Source organism: Temnothorax americanus, unplaced genomic scaffold (genome assembly GCF_048541705.1).
Source record: "Temnothorax americanus isolate GAGA-0224 unplaced genomic scaffold, ASM4854170v1 Scaffold13, whole genome shotgun sequence".
NCBI classification, from domain to species: Eukaryota; Metazoa; Arthropoda; class Insecta; order Hymenoptera; family Formicidae; genus Temnothorax; species Temnothorax americanus.
In genome coordinates, this window is record NW_027509264.1 from 3,493,552 (window position 1) to 3,513,298 (window position 19,747).

At 36.9% G+C, this 19,747-nt stretch overlaps 3 protein-coding genes across 3 annotated transcripts; 2 read left to right on the plus strand and 1 right to left on the minus strand.

Annotated features, from left to right (window-relative positions):
* The first annotated feature begins 124 nt into the window (after window positions 1-124).
* Ric8a (ric8 guanine nucleotide exchange factor A) lies at window positions 125-3,565 on the plus strand. Its single transcript, XM_077400317.1, has 10 exons — window positions 125-421; window positions 685-824; window positions 1,111-1,223; window positions 1,414-1,709; window positions 1,794-1,960; window positions 2,032-2,281; window positions 2,430-2,574; window positions 2,667-2,817; window positions 2,897-3,016; window positions 3,248-3,565. Exons 1-10 carry the CDS (start codon window positions 329-331, stop codon window positions 3,372-3,374), a joined length of 1,602 nt encoding a protein of 533 aa, XP_077256443.1. The 5' UTR covers window positions 125-328; the 3' UTR covers window positions 3,375-3,565.
* A 1,355-nt stretch (window positions 3,566-4,920) lies between these two features.
* LOC143894169 (protein meiotic P26) lies at window positions 4,921-16,993 on the minus strand. Its single transcript, XM_077400313.1, has 9 exons — window positions 14,758-16,993; window positions 14,025-14,356; window positions 13,580-13,784; window positions 12,994-13,501; window positions 12,147-12,317; window positions 11,697-11,953; window positions 11,238-11,595; window positions 10,861-11,093; window positions 4,921-10,403 (listed from the first exon to the last, which is right to left on the minus strand). Exons 1-9 carry the CDS (start codon window positions 15,547-15,549, stop codon window positions 10,299-10,301), a joined length of 2,961 nt encoding a protein of 986 aa, XP_077256439.1. The 5' UTR covers window positions 15,550-16,993; the 3' UTR covers window positions 4,921-10,298.
* Window positions 16,994-17,257: 264 nt separating this feature from the next.
* On the plus strand, window positions 17,258-19,400 carry LOC143894172 (FGFR1 oncogene partner 2 homolog). The gene is made up of 4 exons (XM_077400318.1): window positions 17,258-17,539; window positions 18,291-18,425; window positions 18,523-18,774; window positions 18,970-19,400. The coding sequence occupies exons 2-4, from the start codon at window positions 18,291-18,293 to the stop codon at window positions 19,195-19,197; spliced, it is 615 nt and encodes a 204-aa protein (XP_077256444.1). The 5' UTR covers window positions 17,258-17,539; the 3' UTR covers window positions 19,198-19,400.
* The last annotated feature ends 347 nt before the right edge of the window (window positions 19,401-19,747 follow it).

Here is a 19,747-nt window from a genome sequence, read left to right on the forward strand (position 1 = left end):
TTCCTCCTACGGTGCGTTCTGAAACGCATCAGAAAAGAATATTTTCGCAGCATCGATTTTTATAACTGCGTTCCAAAACTCATCGAATTGTCGGTTAAACAGCGGCGCATTTAGGCGCGTGGCGTGGCGGAGCACGAAGCGTGAGCATTTCTCGCTAGTGTGTGTTGTTGTCGTTTGTCGTCCAATGAGCGTCGAGAAAGAAAAGAATCAGCTGTCAAACTTCGTTAAGCTCGATCGATTCGGTGGGTGAACCCTTGTTGTCACGTCCAATATTATGAAATAAAATGTAATGCAATTTAGAAGGTGCTTGTTATTAAGCTAAGTTAACATGGAAAATGTTAACATGGACGAGTTGATCCCGAAGTTGATCTCCGGCACATACGAGGAATTCTGTAAAAATATTGGTGTATTTCTAAAAGTTGTGAGTATTTGGAGATTTATTAATAATGAGACGTCTCTCATTATTTCCCGGGAAACGTAAAATATGTTTTTCGCGTTTGTCGCGGAGATAGATTTTAACACAATTCTGTATGCTGAATTGTCAAACGCATGTTTCACGAAATAATTACTCGTATCAATATTTTAAATTCTAATTAATTCATTGTGCATTTGTACATTTACTTTTCTGTTTACTCTCCTAGAAACTTTGAATGATATATTAATATTATGCAATTTATATTTTAGCATGATAAAAGGACCAGGTTTGAAGAACTGGATAGTACCTGTTTACGCGAGAAGTTATGGAACAGATTATTTTATTATTTAACAGATTACGTTCATATAGACCAACGTCGTCATTGCTTAGCAGCTTTGAGGATACTCAGGTGAGTTTAATTATGTTATATGTATCTCACAAAATAATTATAACCTAGTACAATATTTTTCAACAACGTAAGATGATAAAATCATCAAAAGTAATGAGACTTAACAATTACAAAATCGGTAATTATTTAGTATTCGCATACTTGAAAAAAATATATAATTGAAATGTTACGTGTCTATTCTGGAGTCATCTGGTGGCATGGAGAAAACGTTATATATTAAAATATATATTTTAGAATACATTTATTTCATTTATGTATGCTATATTTATACATTCCTATGTTCTAGCCGCGATAAAACTAACTTAGATGACTTAATCACTGACGATGCAATAAAGATTATATTACAAAATGCGGGCTTGACAAAGATATGCGAAGGAGAACAAATCTCATGTACAATCGGTAAGAATAATTGGAGAATACATTTTTTTATCTAAGTTCATATAAATACATCTCGGGGATAGAAGCACATTTATTTAATATAAATTAATATTAAAATATAAAATCTTATGAAAGAATCTTTTTACATTTACACCTGTGCTGTATGTCGGGCGATACATATATTGAAATATATGAATGCTTTCGATTGCAGTTACGATAGAATCACTGAAGCTACTGTGCAACTTATTATTTAACAGCGTAAAAGTGCAACGCTTGAAAGTATTGATATCTTCTTTGCCTTATCTCATCGATCGGATCAAAAGTTATACGGATGATGTTCCTCACGATGTCAAATTGTTTGACATGAGAGTACTGTTTTTACTCACCGCACTAAATACATCCACGAGAGATATAGTGAAAACTGATTTGTGTGGTGATGTATATCTTATTAAAATAATAGAGGAATTTGCAGCGCACAATCAGAATAACGAGACACGTGTAATTAAGGTAAAAAGATTCATTATATCATTCGTCGATGTTTTAATCCATCTAAAAATCTAAAAATAATTCAAATTTTCTCATTACTCTTAGGCCGAGGAGATAACGATAGTCTGCGAAGTTTTAAAAGTTCTATTTAATTTGTATATACATTCAGATAATATCGGGGTTGAGGATCAAGAGAAATATAAGAACTTGGTGTTAATTTTATATAAATTGTTAACTTTTAAATATCCGGTGCAGCAAGACGATCTTGAAAGGTAAAACATTTGTGATATCTTGTTGCAACTTTAGCATTAGAAGAAACGTCATATTTATTATTGCGTTTCAGTCACGTTGTCAATTTGCTGACCGTGATACCGTATAGCTGTTATGCGCCAATTGTACAAGCCGCTAAGGGCAACGATTGCAAAGATGTATACCAAAACATGGATATGAGCGCCATATGCGTTTTACTTAGGTTTTTAGATAAGAAATTAGAATGTAAGACACATTTAATAGAAAACTTCTCTCCAATAATTACTGCACTGGTCAGACTCGTCAAATCAGAGAGGATTATTCGCAAATACGTAAGATTACAGGTAAAATAGTTATTTTTATAATATACTTGAAGTTATTTTCACGCAAACTCTATACTCTGACTTGGTAAAAAGAAAAAGATTTGAATAAATGGTTATCTATTTCCAAAGAGACCCTGCCCAAAATAATGAAATCATATCAATTTTTTAGATTCTACCTCCATTAAAGGATGTAATGCATCGTCCTGAAGAAGGGACAACATTGAGGGCTAAGTTATGCAAATTATTAACATCGCCTATCACGGAATTGCGCGATCTAGTTGCGGAACTTTTGTTTGTCCTTTGTAAAGAAAATGGTATTTATCTACCACGTTAAAATAACCCCAGCAGAATAATTTTATCTAGAACTAAAGTTGTCGAGAGCTAACATTGTCGATATTGCTTACAGTTGCTCGCATGGTGAAATACACAGGATACGGAAATGCTGCAGGAATGTTTGCTGCTAAAGGATTATTAGGTGGTCGTGGCCAGGCGGAAACAGCTTATTCTTCCGAATCGGAAGATAGCGAAACGGAAGAATATCAGAAGTATAAGGAGCAGTAAGTAATCGGCGAGAAATACTCGTGAAGAGAGTAAGGATGAAAAGTCTTATAAATAATCGGATGATTCTTTATTAAGGATAAACCCAGTAATCGGATGTTTCGAGGAACCCAAACCAAATCCGCTCGAAGGCATGACGGAGGAGCAAAAGGAATACGAAGCTTTAAAACTAGTGAATCTTGTTGATAAATTAACGAGGTGAGTTGTATATATTGAGATTTTATTTATTCGTCACAGATCAAAGATATGCGTAAAGATACACAATCATATCGAGATCTAATGCTAAATAAAAGCTGTCGTTTTCATATATATTTGTAACATTATTGTGTAAACCAGCCATATATTACCAGCTGCACAAACGCCATAATGATAATACATTTTCCTATATGTATAAAAAAATATATATATCGAGATAACGTCGTTGCTTAGGGAGGGAGTCGTGCGTCCTTGCCGCATCGGCGCCGATGGAAAACCAGAGCCGGTAGAACACGTTCTTGAATTGCAGAACGAATTACCGAGACAGCAGTACGGTAGAAAGGACTCGGACTCCGAATAAATATGTTATATATCTCCAAAATACAGGACGATCTGTATGTATAGATGTATCTTTCCGAATAAAGATATTTAAAAAAATTTATTCTCTGTCGTGTGTTAGGTCCGCACCAAATTGTCACTTTTATTAGGTAAATATCAGTAACAATCGCTAAATTACATAAAATATATGTAAATACAAATACGAATATCGTATTGGAAAAAAAAAAAAAATTAAAGATATAAGTCGAGTTTTCGCACAAATAAAATCGCGATCCGAGGTGATTACCAGTGAATAAAAAGAATTTGTGTGATCTTCAGTTGATTACTTTATTGAAAAAGAACAAAGAACAACATTACAAATTAAACAATTGGCAGGAAATAAAAAATATATAACAGTTTCCAAAATCACATGAAATATTTAAACATTACAATTTTGGTAAAATGTGTTTATGTGCTTTGTGAGCATCACAATATATTATTATTGCATTGCAGCCTATGCGCAGACAAGAATGTATACTTCTACACATTTCTCTTCTCTCTCTCAAATAACTGCATAGTGATATCATTTGAGAATATCTTAGTATAGGGCGGAACATATGAATTGACAGGTAATGGCAAATTGAGTTGATATGATGAAGCGATGTACGATCAACAGAGAACATTTATCTTTTTTCTTTTTAAGGCTAAATCTGTCCATCCTATAATAAGATATTTTCAATATAATACATTTGACAAATATATAAGTAGCAAATGTTCCGTATCTTTAATTATGTAATACAGTATGTAGATTAAAATATTTTTTTTTCTTTTTTGTAAAAGTGTATATAGATGTGTATACGTATAATACCATAAATTTGAATATTTTATATAAAAATGAAACTAAAATTTGGTACAAGATAGAAAAAAAGCTGATTTGCGGTAAATAAAAAGAAAAAAAAAAGTAATAGAAGAGAGTTTAGATCTGCGTTACAGATATTTCGGGGACTAGTCTTGACAAACTTTGGAAGATTAAAAATCGTAAAACTCGTAAACTAAGAGAGATATATAGATACATATTTGAAATACTTTGAAATTCAAGTAGTCCGACGACGGGGGGAGGGAGGGTGTTTTTAATACAAAGGCTGAGTAGTCTCAAAGGAAACTGATTTGTGTGTTTACACAGTCGATCTCTGGACGTGTATAACTCTAAATAATACGTTACATTACAAGATGACCATGCTCCTTGGCATCCCATTAGCATATAAAAAATATATTGATATACACGCTTTCCATATTGCGTTACAATTTACCTCTTTTTTTCGTCAGTTGTACTATTCTTATACAGTTTACATTTTGAAGTGTATAAGTGATGTCGGAACATTTAAGATCTTTTCTTTTTTTTTTCTTTCCCCAGAAATAGCTCATTCTATGCAAAATACCAATGGAGGTCTCAGGAAAACATGGTTTACACACAGTAATCCGCAGTATCGATTCAGGACAGCTGTTTACAATATTTGTATGTGTACAAACATAGGTTGAATCGTTAGAAAGTTCATTTCAGATATACATAGTACATGTTATTTAGAGTGTTATTTAGATAGATTTGAGATAAACGACGCTAGAACTAATTTTGCGCAGAGAAACGTGACGGAGCCAGGCTAACTTTCGGTAAAGGACAACCGCTCGATGTAGACGATAGACGCTTAAAATTTTCGATTTACGCGACAAGCTGCAAGTGAGCTGTGTTATGAGCTAGCAAGAAGCTTTACGGATTCCAAATGTCGCTTTACCGTAAATAGTTTCTCTCTTTCTCTCTCTGTCAGCCTCGCGATCACTACTTAAAAGTAAGTGGAAACACGGAGATCACCGAACGGATATATTCGAGGGTATGCTACTCGACACAGGTTGACGCGCTCTTCAGCATACCGGGTTTGGAATGCAACTGTATGTAACGTGGGTTTTTTCTCAGTGGTCAATTTGATATGTAAACAAAGTACCTCCAAAAAGGAACGTGTTGGTAATATCCAAAAATAAATATTACACGTGTATATAGGGCGATGGCGAAAGCGTTTATCTTTACCCTTTCTCTCAGCCTGTTAAGTATTACATCGACTAATGCAAAATAAATAAAGCTAGTGCTGTTGAGGAATGAAACCAAGTAACAGTATATACGCCATTAACATGCCATTCGCGTTACTTACTCTCTCTAAAGATAGAATATATAATATATATATATATATTAAATATTTGTACTTTAACTGACTAAGCAAGGATTTAATCGTAATTTTTTGTCTTCTTACTCTAAGAACTTCGACACCCGCGCGCGACGCGAACTTAAAAAAAAAAAAAAAAAAAAAAAAAAAAAAAGACTTATTAAGAATAAAATAAACTTATAAGGAATAAAACAAATCATAAGCAATAATATACATGTTATATAAATACTCTGATTAGTCTGTTTTGGCACTAAAGAATTTAACTTTTTCTATCCCACGAGGTGACAGATAAAATGATCGATTTGGAATGCAGTTAAATCGTTAAAGTAGAATTAACATCAATACTTGTTACGAACTAATCGCTTTTTTTTCTGCCTTCTCCCACGAGGTAGTATGACAAGCTGTATATAATTCCTTGTCATCCCACCTCAGATTGAGTATTTGAAACAAAGAGAAAAAAAAATAATAATATTGGCAACAAAAACGTAAAAAATTATCTGTATCTGAAAAAGAACACAATTAAAATGAAATGAATTGTATAATAGAAACCGATCGAGGAGATAACGTCTTCTTATCTTTTCGAAGTAAGATATCTAACTATGGCGAGAAATTTATAAAACCAATTAAACAAAACAATATATAAATAATATAAATACACGTTTAAGAGCAATTCCGCTTTCCCGGATTGCCCGAATAAAAACGTAATAGATCAAAATATATATTAGCAAGCTCGTACCACGTATTCCCCGGCAATACCCTGCCGCAGAAAAAATGATCTAATGTATCCAAATAAGTACGCTATAATAGCGTCTGAAACAGCCAATCGAACACATAACGCTTGCATAAGGGTAAAAATTAATAATTACATATAGTATAAGACGATGTATATGATCGAATAAGGAATAAAAATATTATTACAAAAATAACGCGGAACGCTTATACATAATGAGCTACGGCTTTTTCTTTCTCCTTCTTTTTTTTCTTTTTTTCTTTGATCATAGATTGTTGACCCTCTTTTTTCTCTCTTGTATATAAATACAATTTAAATTATGCTGAAGGCATGAAAAAGTAAACATTAATCACGGACTTTTTTTTTAGTGTATAAGCCATGTCCAGTAAAGTGATGTAAAGATGTTAATACAAAGCGCAATTCGTAAGATAACTCTTTTCGTTACGCGCTTTTTCTTTCATTTATAACCAGCTATATAGCGTTAATTGGCCATGCCCTAATCAATATAGCAAAGTCATACTCTTTTTTTTTCTTTAGGATTCTAGGAAGACTATGATTAACCGTAGGCTAGAATTCAGTTTATGTCGTGTCATGTTAGTTCTATTATTTATATAATTGTAGCTGTCTCGTTAATGCTTGTGAACATCGCAGTAATTCTTATTGTATAATATATACGACTCTTTTCTTTTTCTTTCTTCCTCTTTTTTTTTTTTGAAATCAGGAACATATTCGTGTGTGTGATATATAACGATTTCCCCATCGGATACACGACATATTTTACGATTGACAAGTATTGTGTCTCATACAATTCGCGCAAATCGTAATTCGCGAAATTAGAAACGGAGCGACGCGAGGCGCTCGCAACTCCGTCTCTTCCTCGTGTTGCCAAGTTTATCGTAAAACATAGCTTGTAAAACGTCACGTTTCGAAAGCAATTTTGCAACGGGAAACAAACGTGATCGCGCACTAACTCCAATTTTATATAAATAAAAACAGGTAGCAACTCTACTATATTATCAAAAAAGAAACGGAAATGGTAATTTTTTAACTCCACGGCAAACGAAACATTAGAAAATTCGACCGTACAATAAATATGTAAATTCAGACAATTCTGCTTGAAAAATTATGTCGGAGAACCTGTGGCACCTAAAAGGCCTTGGAAGTTGTATAGCAATAAAAATAGTACTGTTAAAAGTAATACACACAGAAACCTATCCCATGCTCGAAATACGACCTTCGATTTACACCGCCAGTTGTAAAACTGTTTAGTGTGGATAGTTATGAGAGCTTTTAATATTAGTTTAACAATGTAAGCAAAGTTTATCTATTACGTACAGAGTGACTATATAATTCTATACATATTAGGATAATAAGACTTTTGAGATTGTAAAAATCATCAAAAAATCTATCACAATTACCATTTACGTAACAAGTAATTCTCGTTTTTTTCTTTTTATATATTATTGTTGTAATTTAAACATCAAGGCAAATAAGGGGTGAATTTCAACAGTGGCCTAAATTAGCCAAGTAGTCTTCCACAGAGATAAAAATATGTAAAGAGTAAATCTATACTAAAATATTCAAGTATATATAAGGTGAGCGTAATATAATAATTTTGTGAGGTAAAAGACCCTCTCGTTAATGGTCATCCATTCGTTACACTATGAGTTTTTTTTTTATTTTTAATATGACTGGCAAAAATTTTGCAACATGTTCTCTCTTTATTTTGAATATCTTCTTTTTTATATTTAACGCGTATCATTAGAGACGATTGACGGCCTGCACTGCGACAGGCGTTATTGTGCTTGTAAAAACACCTCGCAGGCGGCAACCAATGGTATCTCACATTGATACACTTCTAATCAATATTTACCTAGCAACAACATCAGAGACTCTTTAAGGACACAACTTATCCTGACGATACTATTATCACAGGCATTATTTATATAACTCTGCTAACCATGACTATTAAATATTTCAGAATTAGTTTTTCTTTTCTTTTCTTTTTATATATAAAATTAAAACTTCTAACGTTATACGAGAGATGAGTACGACTGATTAGCTTAGGTGTATGTATGTAGGCTTCGTGCAATTTACTACAAATGCCGATGTTATGCGCGAACTTTAAAATAGCCTCCTAGTACTGTCCCATTTTTTGCGTTTCTCGTTTCGTCTAAATTGTTTTCACTTGCTTCACACGAGTAATGAAACCAGACATTATCGATATAATTTTCCTGTATGCAAACGAATTTGATAAAGCTAGTCAAGTATAAATAAATATATATATATATAAATATATATATATATATATATATTATATGTATATATGGATGTGCTACCTAGCATTTGGTATGGCAAGATAGATTTATAATTAAACGTTTGTAGATAATGTAAGGTAACACAGTGTAGCAATCTGCCAAATATCCGATGTATATGTTGTATACACATTGCATTTTAGTTCAATCAAATCTTAAGGCTGATCATGTAAACAACCCTAAAAAATATGTGTATTTCTATATATGTATGTGTCTTATGTGGTTTTTTCCTTTTTCATGTATCATGTTAATATATACATAAATAGAGGTTGTTTAGCAAACTGTACGTTATTTCCTTTTTTTTTTTTTTTTTTTTTTTTACATAGATAAAGTATCGTCCCTATATGATATACCGGTGGTATATATATATTATGTACTTACGAATCTTATATAATATATTACACAAAATCGTTCCCCTGCATTGTAAAAAATGCGCGGGAACGATTTCTGTAATTTTATAACAAATACATTTACATGGTATGGATACATTATTCACTAGCACCACGAACCAATAATTCACACACGCATATATATCATATTCATATGGTGGACCATAATAAAGCATCCTGAGTAAATATTGTAACCATTATGTGTCTCGTCTAATTTTAACAATGCACAAATGGGATCTACTCGTTTGTCTCATAAGTGTAAATAATTATTTCACTTTTTTTTTACGCTCAAAGTATCTTTTCTGTACGACACTTTTTATATAAGATATTAAATGTTTGATTTTCAACATACCATAATCTATTCCTTGCACATTAACGTTGTTTTTATATTATGTTCTCAACTATCATTTTCAAACGCGCAGAAATAAATCAGGAACATAGCTCTCGTTAAGCTTCGTGCCTGCTGCAATGAGGAGTATTGTTTCATTCTCTTCTTTAGAAATACGATATGATAAGAGCAGGAAGTACTACCAACTACCTCGCAGCATGCAACGTTCTTTTTTTTGTCTTTTTTTCCTATTAAGCAAAAAATTTTGATCCTTTCATCGTGAAATTTATCCTGCTGAGTTTATTAGTTACTTAGAAGCTCTCTTAAAAGAAAACTTTTTAAACGTAATCTGTGCACTTATATGCATCTTGAAGCATCAGTTAGGACTAAGAAGACAAACATCCTTGATTAATAAAAAATCAGGACGAGAACGTCTTGTTCCGAGCACGAATCGAAACCAGTGTATAGAAAGTGCTCGTCGGAGACTAGAATAATTTGATTTATAAACATACTTAAAATACTGACATGTCAAAAATGATGTACAACAACCAATTTTGACGGAAGGCCATTATAAATTGCTTTCTCTACTACAAGCGATCCAACTGGCTGGTTGGTTGCTTACTGATTGATATAGCTTACTGCTTCTCCTTTTTTTTTTTATATAACTGGTTCCACTTAGTTAATTTAATTTACTTTGGCAGTTCACCAAAATGCAAATTGCTAAGTTACTATTATACTGTTTGGTCGGAGACGTACGTTACCTTTCTGCTTTTTTTTGTTTTCAACATTGTTACTTTCATAAAACGGGGACGCATTATATTTTTACAACTATTAAAGCTGCATGCTGCACTTGTTTCTATTGCTTCAATAGGCCCAATATTCGAACGTAATGCCTTGGGCATGCCTTTCCCACCTTTCGTTGAGAGCAGTTTCCAAAGAAGTTTCCACTTGCAGGAGGAAGTTTATAACATACTTACTCGTCTGATGCCACTTCACAATATATAAAGAGTGTTTAATACAAGGACATGGTGGTTGTTTTTGGCCAGTGTTACAATATATCCTTCCGAAGTTATCTTCAAGCCACAACATCGAGACACCTAGGAAATATAACATTATAACATTTAAAAGCGCTATTATTTTAAAAATCATTACATTTTTAAATAGTTTACTAAAAAAACATTTAGTAATATAAAATAGAACACGAAGTTATCTTATAAGATACTAATATTAAATTGATTTTTATTTTCAACTGATCAGTACAACAGTTCATTATTACTGATAATCAGAGTTTTAAAACGATAATATATGTAAACTAAAAAAAAGTAGGGAATGACATTTGGATCCATTTGAAAGCAATTGATCCATTATTGATAGATCTTAGGTTCGATTCCTGTCATTCCATATATTGACTTTATAAAACATTATTGAAAAAAAAGTTGACGGATATAAATAAAGAAGCCAAACGATAACTTATTTCGGAAACTCACGGTTCATTTACATTATTTCAAAAAATATGTACGTCTAAGAATAAAATGTAAAAGATAAACACTCTACCTTTACATATGGACATTCAAATTCTGATATTAAAGAGCCCGCTCTGGAGAAGACAGCTACATGGAAACGATTACCATGTGAATCTCCAATTAATACATCTCCTGCATCGCTAATATCAATCCCGTTCGGGAAGTTTGTTACATTCTCACAGCCAATGCGACGCAGGAATTTACCCTCTTCGTTGAACACCACAACACAATGTCCTTTGAAGTCGCAAACAAAATATTCTTTGCCTAAAAAATGTTACACAAAATTTATATAATTTGCATGCAATTCAATTATTAATATTATAAATTATATAGTTTGTCTACTAAGAAACGCAATTTAATTGTCATTTTATTGGTATAGGTACTTCTATTGAGAAAGATTATGCTTACCACTGATAGCAATATCACTTGGTTCTCTCATATAGTCACTACAATCAAACCACCTCAAAAGGTCTCCTGTATCACTGATTACGAACACAGTTGGCGACACACTGTCAACAGCCACAATATGACCTTGGCTGGTAACAGCTAGGCCAGCTACGATATCGATGTAACGAATAGCGATCTTCTTTATAAAGTGGCCATTCTTCGTAAATATCTGCATTCGGGATCGTTCATTTCCACGATCGCACACAACAAATTTGCCATTATTTCTCATAACGGCTACTTTCCTGGGGTACCATAATTGTCCCTCTTCTTTACCAGGAACACCGAATTGAAATTTGAAAGTACCAGTCTTATCAAAAATCTAGAATCAACATAGACAAAGATTTATATAAAAGTCTGTGCTTTATACACATTTTTTTCTATAACAAAGTACTTATTGCTAACATGTATTATTATACATACCTGAATTCTATGATTATTTGTATCCGCGACGATAATATCTTCATCAGTCCCCAGACAGAATCCATGAGGCGAATTAAATTGCCCTTTACTGGGTCCTAATTGTCCAAACTTGCTTCGGATATGCATAGGCGTTAATTTTGTATTCTGGGTCCTTGGATGACCAGGATAATTCCCTGTTCCTGATCCGGTTACGTGATTGGCAACGGTATTTCCTACTACTACAGGCATATTATGCATAGAATCACCTATTAAGTCATCTAAAAATAAAATGTCAATATTGGTAAGAGTATGCAGTAACTATATCTAACATCGAGAAAAACTATTTCCTCTTGAATCTTTTGTTTAAGATACAACTATGCAAAATATATTGTGTTATGGTGTAAGATAAGCATAATAAATTTTTTTCCGAGTAATATTTATTGATGTACACGAAAATCGGGATAATCTTACCAGCACCCTGTGAAAGTATCGGCGAAGTAGAAGAGGATAATGATTGAAATCCTCCATTTAATAGACTATTTGCAGCCAAAGAACCTAGGTTTGGGTTATCTACAATAGCTGGTGAAGGTCCACGTCCCAATACTAGTCCGCCACCACCATTAATGGTGGTATTTCCCAGATCTGTATCGAATAGATGCAGTAATAGTAAAAATAATGATAGGTACATACAATTTCGATAATTTTTTGATATACACTGATAATTCTCAACTGTATTTCAATATTTCAGGGTATAAATAATATATATATTAATACAAATATATTATTTTCTTTCAAATTACACTTTAAAATAAGATAGAGGTCGTATTAAATCTAATTCTAATTTTGTCCCTTCAAAAGTTGTCATATCTTATAAGTGAATTATCAAGAGCTCTTGAAAATCGAATTTGCAATTTAATTCAATTTAATTTAATTCTGTCAAATTATATTTTTAGAAAATTTGACACAATATTTGAATCTGACAAGTTAGTTTGCATTACCTCCTGTCGAAATATACGCGCTCAAGAAGTATATTTTAAAGATATATTTTAAAATGTCACTTAAAGTGAAATAATATAATTATATGTCGCGTAAAATAAAAAAGATTTCTACTTTTAACGAAAGTAGATGTAGGATAAAAATAATAGTAATAATAAAAATGGGGAAAAAAACTTAAACGTGAACCAATAGTTCTTAAGGTACCTGTGAATCTGTGGGAAAATCTGGAAATGTATGGGATTATGTCTGGAAGAAATAAGAGGGGAGGACATTGGGATTACTAGAGCTCATTCATAAACTTTTAACGTCACACTTCTCTTACCTTGATTGCCAAGAGTATTTCCTAATTTTGCAAGAGCTTGCAAATTATTAATGGCATGGCTCGTAGAACTTAGGTCTCCAGCAAATAAATCTGCCAAAGTGAAGGACGGAGTTGGACTAGGATTCGAGCTAGGTCCAACTACACCAGTATCGCCCACCATCTCTACCTTCTCCGCTAAACTGGCCAGCTGTTGTAGATTGTACTCTTGAATGCTAGTCAATCCGTGGATAGGAACCGTACCTGTTGGAAGAGGTACAGGTGGTGGAGGAGGCGGGATATTTTGAGGACTCGAGGTCGGTGGAATAATGAACGAAGGTTCACCTTCAAAGGAGGATTGCATAGACGTGGGAAGTGAAATTGGAGAGCTTGTGCTGATAGAACTTGGACAACCCATTGAGGTGGTATGAACTATCTGCTGATTTGTAGAGACACCCGATACCGTTGAGATTGGTTCAGGTTGAGCTTTCACTTCTAGCGTACTTTCAGTGCGAAATTTTCCAAATACCTCCTGTAATAATTTTTCACACATCGGTTGTTACAAGGATATGTAATTGGATAAAATGTATTATTGATTATGCATATTTACCTTCATAGTTTTCTCAAATTGATCATAGTCGGTTTGAAATTCGATAGAGAATGTTACATTGCGTTTCGGTGTATTTTTTATTAAATTCATCAGTTGCGCTCCTACGATACGCCGAAGTGCTAAGATTTCCACTGCATCGCCGTGTTCCAGCAGTCTCGAAGTAAAACGACAAGCATCTTCTATTTTTTCTGCGGTCTTCTCAACGCTGCAACAAAATTTCAAACGTAGCAGAATATGTTCGTACATGTTTTCGTAAAAAGAATAGATGCCTTCATATCGACAGGACAGTCTTATTTCGACAAATGTTATTACCAAAAATTATGTTTTACTCATGTCCTTCTTTCTAGTACAAGTATCTCCTTTCTTATAAATTATCTTAATCTTTAGTACGTAACATATATACATATAAGCAACTATGACTTGACAATTATAAAAATGTATGTACCCATGAAAAGCATCCATGATTTCGAGTTCTCTGTTCGAATGCAATTTCTCAAGGTCGGATAACGCATTGTCTTTACATTTCTCTAGTATGGCTTTGTAACTTTGAAAAGTCTCCATAATTAAATCTTTCGCTTGATCGTGTTGTACTTGCAGCTCGCTAAGCGCATTTTCCAGTTGTACCGTAACCTGATCGCATTCGGCAATTTTTGATTTACTTTCAGTCATCAGGTTAATTATTTCCTCCTTCTGCCGTGGTTCCGCATCCGTCAGTCGTTCGTATTGATGCTCCGGTGCTTTGTGTTCCACAAGCAGACACTCATTGCAAATAGGTTCCTGATTACACAATTTAACACTTCTCATTTAAAATTCTATTAATGATAGTAAGACTGACGCGATTAACAAAATTCCAGGCATACAATACGTGCAGAAATAAATACGTGGAAGTATTCTTTTATACGAAGAAGATAGAAGATTGACGAATTATTTTCAAAAATAAAGTCAATTTCTTTTCTATATCTATAAAAGAAAATATATACTTCAAGCAATATAGAATAAATGCATTATATATTACTTGCAACGTTATACTTTTTGACAAAGTGTTATTATATCGATATACGTCACAATAGAAAGATCAGTCTTTGACTGCTCAGATTACGTTAAGAAACGCCAAGCGACAATCACAGACTAAATACATAAAAGCATTGTCGAAAAGTTTCCCCACAAAAGTTTCTTACCTGGCAAGTGTGACAGTAGAACTTCATATTCTCAGCAGGATGACACTCGCAAAATATCGGTTTGTGTATCGGGATAGCTTCGTTGGATCGCTTCAAATCTTCAAAGGCAACTACTTTGTGATGCTCGAAGCAGCGCATGAACTGATGCGCCGTGTTGCAGTTTGGGCACAGGAAATTGGCGCAATCCGAGCAACGCGCCACCGCGCTCTCTTTGGCCTTGCAGGAGGTACAGAGTACTGCCATGTTCTCGATCGCGGACATATCCAATATATTGGTGAGAACATAGTCGCACGTGAGCGACGCGGCGCCCTTAGAACTAACGGAAGTGTCTTGACGGCATACGGGGCAGCTTACGACCGAGCCCACCTTGGAGTCCCCGGCCTCGTCCATCAGCAGCTTGTCCAGACAAGCCTCGCAGAACACGTGCAGGCAGGAGAGGACCCTGGGCGAGCACAGCTTGCTCATGCAGAGGGCGCAGCCCTGATTGCTGGCCTCTCCGTTGCCGCACGCCATCTCCTCCAGGGCATCGCCAGGATTCCCGCCGTTGGTGTAGCCGCCGACGGAGTTGACGTTACCTCGATCGCCGAATATATCGCCGCCGTCGATCTCCTCGGTGCCAGACGGCGTGACGATGCCACCGTTGCTGCAACTGCTGGCACTGCTGCCTCCACCGACTCCACCGCCGCCGCCGCCACCACCACCACCACCGCCGCCGCCAACGCTGCCGCTGCCATTCGCGACCGTCGGCACCGAGGTGGCTCCGGACGGAACGGCCACCGTGGACGATGCCATCCCGCGAATCCCGCGATGGCGTCCGCGCGCGATTCACAAGGCGAGAGAGAGAGGAGAAGAGGGGGAGAGTGATGTCCTCGACGTTCTCCGACCGTGCTTTTTATCTCTCACTCGCCCGCGGGGTCCGTCGGATCGTTCCTCGGGGACGACTCTCCTCGCTTCCCCGATTATCCTTCCGCCTCCTCTTCGCGCCTCTCCAGTCGAGACGAACGGACGAGGGAGACGAAGATTCTTGAATCCTCACGAAGCGCGCGACGCTCGAAACATCGTACTGTCGGCAACGCTCGCACGCTCGCACGCTCGTCCGCGCGAGAAACAAAACACGAGGACCGAGGATCGCGCCCAGGCTGGCTGGGATCTGGGATCCTCGTCGCGCACTACGAGACTACGAGACGCACGCGGGGACGCGTGTCTGTACGTACGTACGTGCGCGCGCACTCGGGGAGAAAAGGAGAGAAAAAAAGGAGAATCCCTCGTTTCTCGCCGAGCCCCGCGATCCGTGTTAAGAACGAACGACTCGAACGGGCGCCCGCACACGCGCGCGCGCGCTGCTCTGCGTGTGTCGCGTGTAGCGTGTATATGCGTGCGCGCGCGGGACTAACGGTTTATCGGCGTCGATATATACGTGTATATGTATATATATATATCTCGCGCAATTCCTTATCTCGATATTCTCGATAACGCGCCTCTGCCACGGGACGATTCGCGGTGGGCCTCGTACTGCTCTGTCGGCTTACCGAGATCGCGCGGTTTATTTACATTCGCTCGGCCGTCCGCCGCGCACGTCGATCCTCCTTCTTCCTTCTCGTCCTCCCTCGTGTCCGCGTAAAAAGCACACTTGGAATATCCTCCCGACTCGTTTCGGCGCGCTCAACGCCGCAGCTCGCGTATCGCGAGAACGCTCGCGTACATTAACGTCGGGGATGCGTGCCGTGATGCGTGCGATGCGCGCGGGGCCTCCCCTTCACGTTCGGCGACGACGGCTGTAGCTCGGTCTCGTTATCGACGCCTCGGCCGCCGAGTATTTCGCAGTTCTTCATACGTGGAACAAACGAATAAATCATTCGAACCGAGAAGAGCTCATCCCCTCGATGCGGGAGTCGTCGGGCGCGCGTGATCGAGACGGGAAACTCGCGCGGCGCGGAGGCCCGGAAGACCCCGGCGCCCCCGGCGGAGACCGGCGGAGGCGCGTCGCGCGACCGCCCGGCCAATCGGCGCCCTTCGCTCCCGGCGAGACGCGATCCGATTGGCCGCGGCCCACGGACGAGACGCGTCCGCGAACCGCGGCCATATTTAAATACAAAACAAACAGCAAGAGAGAATGTTTATAAAAACGTCTCTCATCTCTGGTCTCTTTCTTTCTCACTTTCTCCTGTCTTTTTTTTTCTTTTTTCTTCTTTTTCTCCGATTAAATCAAATCTCGGTCGCGGCTGGCTTGATACCGGAATAGATTTTATCTTTAGCGGGGAAGGACCTTTCCATCCTCATTGTGTACACACTCGCTATGTATTACATATTATTATTATGTGCACGTTTGTCAGAAACGTCGCGTTTAATCAATGACGAGCTCTACAAAAAGACCGAGGGCGAGCTGTTTTTTTCCGTTCTCGCGGTAAATGTCAAATCGCGAGCGGCCATTTTCCTTCCGGGTCGCTTGGCCGTTGCGGCCGCCTCGCGCGCGCGCACACACACATGTAACATCGCGCGTATTGTGATTGTGCACTCATGGCGGCGTCACACAGCTGACGTTGGCTGACGTGTATATACGTGCACACCGACCGCGCGGAGTGGAGAGTGGAGTACACCACCGCTGCACCAGCACGGCACGCAGGACAGCCCTCGAGGGGAGTGGTGAACCGAATCTCGGCGCGGAGACCGACGTTCTCGCATAACCTCGGCGTCGTCGCCGGCGATTAATTGCCGAATGCGCTACGAAGTCGCGAGTGACCGTTGAACCTGGCGAGCACTGGCGAGTCGCCTTTCCCGAAAGGTGAGTTACCGTACCCCCGTCGAACATGCGATTGGAGACGTCGACGACGACTTGCTCGACTCTCCCTGGAGGACGCGTCCAACTCGGGACTTATCTCCATTCGCATTGAAAAAAAATCTATGAACGAAAGGAAGATGGCGTGAGAAAAGGGAGGAAAGAGCACGTGCGATGACTAGGTCGAATGTGAAAGGCAATCGAGATGGAATCGTTCGAACTCGTGATTTCATCCAGCATGCCGAGATCTTATGTTCAAACTTTCAGTCTTTTGGTCTACGATAGGTGTTTTAAGCCCTAAGCCTTAAGAACGTGTTCGATCACCGTTGAATTTGAGGAAAATAATTGACTGTGCGTGGTCAATTTCTTAGGGCTTAGGGCTTAAAACTAGAGCTCTATTAAAACATCTATAATAGACTGGGACTTATGTTCAAAACCTAGACTCTATATCTTAGGCTGTGCGGTCCATTTGGCGCTACAAATGCTTCGAAGCATTCTTCTTTTCCTTTCTTTCAATGAAGAAAGAAGAAGAAAAAGAGAATGCTTCGAAGCTTGTAACGTCAAATGGACCGCAGTCTTAAGGTAAAATTAAAAAGCAAAAGTTTACGTTATATTGCTCGTTATCGCAGCTTTGTTTCTGTTATTCACATTTGAAAATTGATATTCGAACTAAGCGATACACGTTTGAGGATAAAACGACATAACTGTATTTTTTGTTACTTGTTTGTGGGTAAATGGGATTTGTATCTGTTTGCAGATGTCGTTGACGTTTCAGCAGATTATATTGGATGCCAAGAAATTGGTCATTCGATTTTCCGACCATGAGAACACTGCGGATACCCTGATAAGTGAGGTAGAGGCTGTGTATGGACAAATTGATAACATGAAGCAGGTAGATAATAGAGATATATTTTACAAATATGCATATGTTACAGGTACTAAAGTTATATAGTTTGCTGTATTGTGTGTTTATAATTTTATATCTGCAGTATCAAGAGGAAGTAGAAATTTTAAATACAGAAGCAAAACAAAGACCGCACCTACAACTGATCGCTGGAATCCAAAGGGAAAATAAACACTTGCGAGAAATACAGTCGGAGAATAAGGAGTTGAGAAACGCCTTAGAAGACCACCAACATGCGCTTGAGCTCATAATGTCCAAATACCGACAGCAAACTGCCTCTTTATTACGTCTCAGCAAAACTGATTACTCATCCATGCACAATTCTAAATACGCTAATGTAAGTGAAAATATTTCTGTCTCAAATAATAAATAAGTTAAGATTTATAATCCTCTATCTAAAATTCTTACTATTTATTATTAATAAAATAGATTTGCTTATTAATCTAACTCAGAAACTACAATGCAAGAGATTAAAAAATACAATGTGTTCACATATATATTTTATTAATATATGTATATCGTTAATTTACAGATAATAACCAGTCAAGCAGAGAAAATTAATGAAATGGCAGCCGTAATGAAGACAGCCGCTGCCTTAGATGAGGAGAATGAATTGAAGGAGAAGGAGGCGCTTCATACTTTGAAGGAGGAGAATGCCACGCTTCGAGAAATAGTAAATATTGCAAATAAATACGGTTCCTTAAACAAAGAATGTTCTGTAGAAAGCAAAACCGTTCAAACGGATCCGCCAATAGATTAAAGATATATTTGCTAGAGCTTTCGATCCTTTTTATAAAATGTTGACCAGTATTTATTTCACGCGCAAACTCATGACATATAATATTACTAGATAGAATCTGATAGAATCTATTACGTATAGGTACGAAGTGTATGTGCAAGTTGTAGTACATGTACGCGTATTCATTTGTAAAATAAATTGTACGAGCCATTTGCAACATATAATTTATCTTATAATTTGTATCGTTTATCGAGATTATTATTATCGTATATCTTCTTTTCATATATTCTCTTATATAAAATGCAACATTTGTTTGATAAAGAATGGCAAATCATGCGACAAAAAAGTTTTCGTCGACTTTATCTTGGAAAAGTTTTTTTGAAATGTTTTAAAAGAAATTATTTTTTCATAGCTTACGCCATAAAACACTAATTTTTATTTAATATAATATATTTAAGTATATTTTTATAGTATTTTTATATATAATATAGTATATATGTCGAGTTCATTCCTCACAGTATCCCAGTTTTTTTGTGGATTTTCTAGGGATTTTGCGAAAGAAAACGAATTA

What these genes read in the sequence shown, in the direction of transcription:
- Ric8a (XM_077400317.1), top strand. Translation starts at nt 329, where the DNA reads ATGGAAAATGTTAACATGGACGAGTTGATCCCGAAGTTGATCTCCGGC. An exon ending in ACAAATCTCATGTACAATCG is followed by an intron (nt 1,224 to 1,413) that starts GTAAGAATAATT and finishes TTTCGATTGCAG; the next exon opens with TTACGATAGAATCACTGAAG. An exon ending in TGTCCTTTGTAAAGAAAATG is followed by an intron (nt 2,575 to 2,666) that starts GTATTTATCTAC and finishes TATTGCTTACAG; the next exon opens with TTGCTCGCATGGTGAAATAC.
- LOC143894172 (XM_077400318.1), top strand. Translation starts at nt 18,291, where the DNA reads ATGTCGTTGACGTTTCAGCAGATTATATTGGATGCCAAGAAATTGGTC. An exon ending in AAATTGATAACATGAAGCAG is followed by an intron (nt 18,426 to 18,522) that starts GTAGATAATAGA and finishes TTATATCTGCAG; the next exon opens with TATCAAGAGGAAGTAGAAAT. An exon ending in ACAATTCTAAATACGCTAAT is followed by an intron (nt 18,775 to 18,969) that starts GTAAGTGAAAAT and finishes GTTAATTTACAG; the next exon opens with ATAATAACCAGTCAAGCAGA.
- LOC143894169 (XM_077400313.1), bottom strand. Translation starts at nt 15,549, where the DNA reads ATGGCATCGTCCACGGTGGCCGTTCCGTCCGGAGCCACCTCGGTGCCG. An exon ending in AAATACTCTTGGCAATCAAG is followed by an intron (nt 12,318 to 12,993) that starts GTAAGAGAAGTG and finishes TATTCGATACAG; the next exon opens with ATCTGGGAAATACCACCATT. An exon ending in TTGAATGTCCATATGTAAAG is followed by an intron (nt 10,404 to 10,860) that starts GTAGAGTGTTTA and finishes TATATTTCCTAG; the next exon opens with GTGTCTCGATGTTGTGGCTT.